General features: G+C 36.9%; 1 protein-coding gene across 1 annotated transcript; it reads right to left on the minus strand.

Annotated features, from left to right (window-relative positions):
• Positions 1 to 327: 327 nt before the first annotated feature.
• Positions 328 to 2,130, minus strand: LOC104899672 (disease resistance response protein 206). Its single transcript, XM_057396276.1, has 2 exons — positions 1,727 to 2,130; positions 328 to 1,490 (listed from the first exon to the last, which is right to left on the minus strand). Exons 1-2 carry the CDS (start codon positions 2,006 to 2,008, stop codon positions 1,185 to 1,187), a joined length of 588 nt encoding a protein of 195 aa, XP_057252259.1. The 5' UTR covers positions 2,009 to 2,130; the 3' UTR covers positions 328 to 1,184.
• Between the last annotated feature and the right edge of the window lie 1,735 nt (positions 2,131 to 3,865).

The raw sequence follows: 3,865 nt of genomic DNA on the forward strand, positions 1-3,865 counted from the left end.
TTAAAACAGAATTTCCGATGTCTGATTTGGGTCATATAAGCTACTTTTTAGGGATTTATGTTACTCGTACTCTTTCACATATACTCTTATCTCAGCAGAATTATACATAGAAAATTTTGGAGCGTGCAGGCATGACTTAGTGCAAGCATGCCGCCACTCCAGTCGATACTAACTCCAAGCTCAGTGCAAATTTCGGATCCCAAGTCTCTGATCCTACTCATTATCGCAGTTTAGCTAGAGCTTTACAGTATCTTGAATTCACTCGCCTAGATATTGCTTATGCTGTTCAGCAGGTTTGCCTTTTCATACATGATCTACGGGAATCACCTTATAATGCTTTGAAACGCATCTACGCTATCTTCAGGGATAGAATATGATCGAAATATACTAGGATATATTTCGTATTTACACTTGTACTGTGGATAGACTTCCTAGTCCTATTAGAATTATATTGTTGTAACCTATATATTCAGATTATTGAAATTCACTCCAACCAAGGGAGTTGACCTAAAATCTAACGTATTGCATTTTGGTAAGTGCACCATTGTACACTTTGTTTTGCTCCATTCTCAATGACTTTGATCAGGTTCTTTTTCCATTATCAAATGACTCTGATCAGGACATCAAGTTTTTTCCCCCAAAATGGGAAGTACAATGAAAGAGAAAGCACACAACAAAGAACATAAACACAATCTAGGAAAAAAGGGAAAAGAGAAAAAAAAGAGTGGGTTAAATTATGCATTCACCACCTTAATTGTAACATCCATATAAGAAGCTTATAATGGCTCTGTTTGGCATTACTAGCTGAAAATAAACTGAAACTGATAAGTTAACTGAAACTGATAAGATAATGCTGAAATTGATAAGGTGCTGAAACTGATAAAGTAACTGATTCGTTTAATTGTTTGGCAAAATTAGTTGATTAAGTTGATAAATTATTTTAGCAAAATTAGTTGTTGTCAAAATTTTGGAAAGATTTTCCAAAATTTCAGTCACCTGATTGTGAAAAGGTAAATTTTTTAACTTATCATTTAAGTCATTTTAGCCACCTGAAATTTTATTTTAGGTGCTCCCCAAACACTGCTAATCATTTTAGCACCTAAAATATGTTAGCACCTTATCATATAAGGTAGCTAAAATGCTTCCCCAAACAGAGCCAATATATAGTATGATGAAACCATTAATTACCAACACTCATAGAGCTTAATATCAACACGAAGTCTAAAGTAAGCATTCCCTTGATATGTATCAGTCATCAAAGTAGCAACGCCTCTAGCCATGAAAAAATCACCCGTACCTCCAATGATAGAAATGTCCCTAGTTTTACTCGTCGTAGGGTCAGCACCAGCAAAGTTTAAGGTACCCTTATGTTCAGTAGAGTTGAACACAAATGAGAACGCAAACCATGCTGTAAAAATCTCTTTTTTATCATAAAAATAGAACCCTTGGGCTCGACCTACTGCTTTGGAGTGAAAATTATTTGTTGTTGTCAGGCCCGTCTCGAACTATATAGAGGCCCTGTGCGATCTCGTATTTGAAGAATTCGATAATGTAATAGCTCATCCATACTTCACATAATCATATTATGAAAAAAAAGTAGTCCAAATAAGTAGATAAACTTTTTCTTTTTACTACTTGAACTTTCTCTATTTTGGGGCCCTCACAAATAATGGGCCCTGTTCCATGGAACATGTTGAACATGCTAAAAGCCGCCCCTGGTTGTTGTAATCGGATCGTCGAAAATAATCAAATCTCCAAAATGGCTGCTTTGCCCAGCTAAGCTGGTTTTATTAGCCCAAGCTGGTGCTCCTACAATGGCTGAAGTCGCATTTTTGGAATTTTTGCCGTTGTAGAGTACGTCATGGAAGTAGAAAGTCATACTTTTGCATGGTTTCCTAAGTGACTTTTGGGTGTGTTTTGCGGGGTATTTGTGAGCAAATGAGGGAGTTGTTGAAGAAAAGAGGAATATGAAAAGGAAAAGGGAGAATGTTGATGATTTGAGTGCCATTTTTTAGGGAGTGAAATGCTTGTTTAACTACAAGGTTATGAGCTTTTACTACTTGTGTGGAGAATCATATATCAAAACACCTAGCTATATATAGAAATTGTTTCTCACTTTTTTCGTCAAAAGATAATGTAAAGAAATTGTTCTCAATCGTGAAGTAGTACTGTGTATTTTATGACTATGTACACTTCACATAATTTGTGGTTATGATCAACAATAAGTTGGCATGCTAGAGATTCAATTAGGTTAAAGGAATGATACTTTATTGGATAAAGGAATGATACTTCACATAATGGTACTTTAGGTAATAATTAGGTTGCCCACTAGTAGGCGTTGCTAAATGCAGTATTTCCAAATTTTGTTTTTACCGAAATTTTGTATTAGAATTATTTTAAACTATTCAAATTTAACATTATTAGCCATCATTAGAAGGCGGCTTTTATCTTGATAATAACATTATTTGAGAGTTTTACTCTTTTTCTGGTGGATTTTGGAGTTTTTACACATTTATGACTTGTAAATCTGTCTGTTCATTCTTGGAATTACGCTTGCTTTTCTTTTGATAATTCTAACTGCGTCAAAGTGACAACATAACCAACTAAAAACACACCACGTTCAAGGTATAGAAGATTGTAGTACACATATGTACTACTCAAAACGTACACATAACTCATTCATTCTCTTTGTGATTCTCTATTAAAAATTAACACCCGAAACCAAGGACCCTTGGGTCCAATGGTATGGCTTCCTATCTCTCACATGGGATGCCAAGGTTCAAATCTTGGTGGAAGCAAAATTTCAATATTGCGGGAGAGGGTGCCGGGGGATTTGGGGGTTGTTAGATCTATGGGTGAGTGACCTTATGCGAGAACAGCCCATAGGAAATTTTTCTAACCAAGGAGTTCCTGAATGGGGGCCCTAAATGAAACTTACACCCGGAAATAAAGATAAGAGCCATAGAAAACTAGTTTCTTCTGATTTCATTAGCTATAATATATATCAGTGCTAACTGCTAATTAAAAGAAATGCCACAAAGTTCACGAACTCGGCAAGTACCTTTACCTTCTCTTAATATGAACTTCTATTCGTCACCCCAAAATAACTTAAAATCGTCCCAAAAAAGTTGAAATTACATTTATAACCTTTTCTTTTTTTCCCCAAACCACCACCACCATCCACCTCCTGCCAGGCTGCCACCACCAGCATCCGCCTCTTGCCAGGCTGCCACCACCAGCATCCGCCTCTTGCCAGGCTGCCACCACCAGCATCCGCCTCTTGCCAGGCTGCCACCACCACCCTCATTGCCAAAACCAGCAGCCTCCACCCAACCCCACCCCCGCCACCAGCAGCCCCCTCACTCTCTCAACTCAAATTGTAGAGCTCATCGACCCTTTCTTTGACCACCATCGCCAATCCAACTCAACTCAAGGAAGCTACCCACCATCGTCATATTCGTTAGTTGATCTTTCTCTCACCACCATCGTCAACCCAACTTAACTCAACGAAGTTACCCCACCATCATTGTATTAGTCGGCCTTTCTCTCACCATCGTCGTCGATCGCTTCTTCGAAGTTGTCATATCTCACCATAGCCAGATTGTAACCTGTATTCAACATAATTCTTATAATGTGTTTTCACAATATTAACTTTATATTATTAATATATTTTTTTATGAAAAATATTATCTATATACTTATATGCAATTAAGAAAATTGATAATCAAATGTTTGTTATATAGATAGTGGAAAAGAAAGTTAACTAATAAAATTAATTTTTTTAAAAAAAAAAATAATGAGAAGAAATTCTTTGGACTGGCCTCGTACAATGCTCCCCCACCTAGAGGCCTATTACAAGCCTAGT

The sequence above is a fragment of the Beta vulgaris genome, chromosome 7, assembly GCF_026745355.1.
Source record: "Beta vulgaris subsp. vulgaris cultivar EL10 chromosome 7, EL10.2, whole genome shotgun sequence".
NCBI classification, from domain to species: Eukaryota; Viridiplantae; Streptophyta; class Magnoliopsida; order Caryophyllales; family Amaranthaceae; genus Beta; species Beta vulgaris.

Coding starts and splice junctions, on each gene's coding strand:
- LOC104899672 (XM_057396276.1), bottom strand. CDS start 2,008: ATGGCACTCAAATCATCAACATTCTCCCTTTTCCTTTTCATATTCCTC. Junction 1,491..1,726: donor TTATTTTCGACGATCCGATT/ACAACAACCAGG, acceptor GAGACGGGCCTG/ACAACAACAAATAATTTTCA.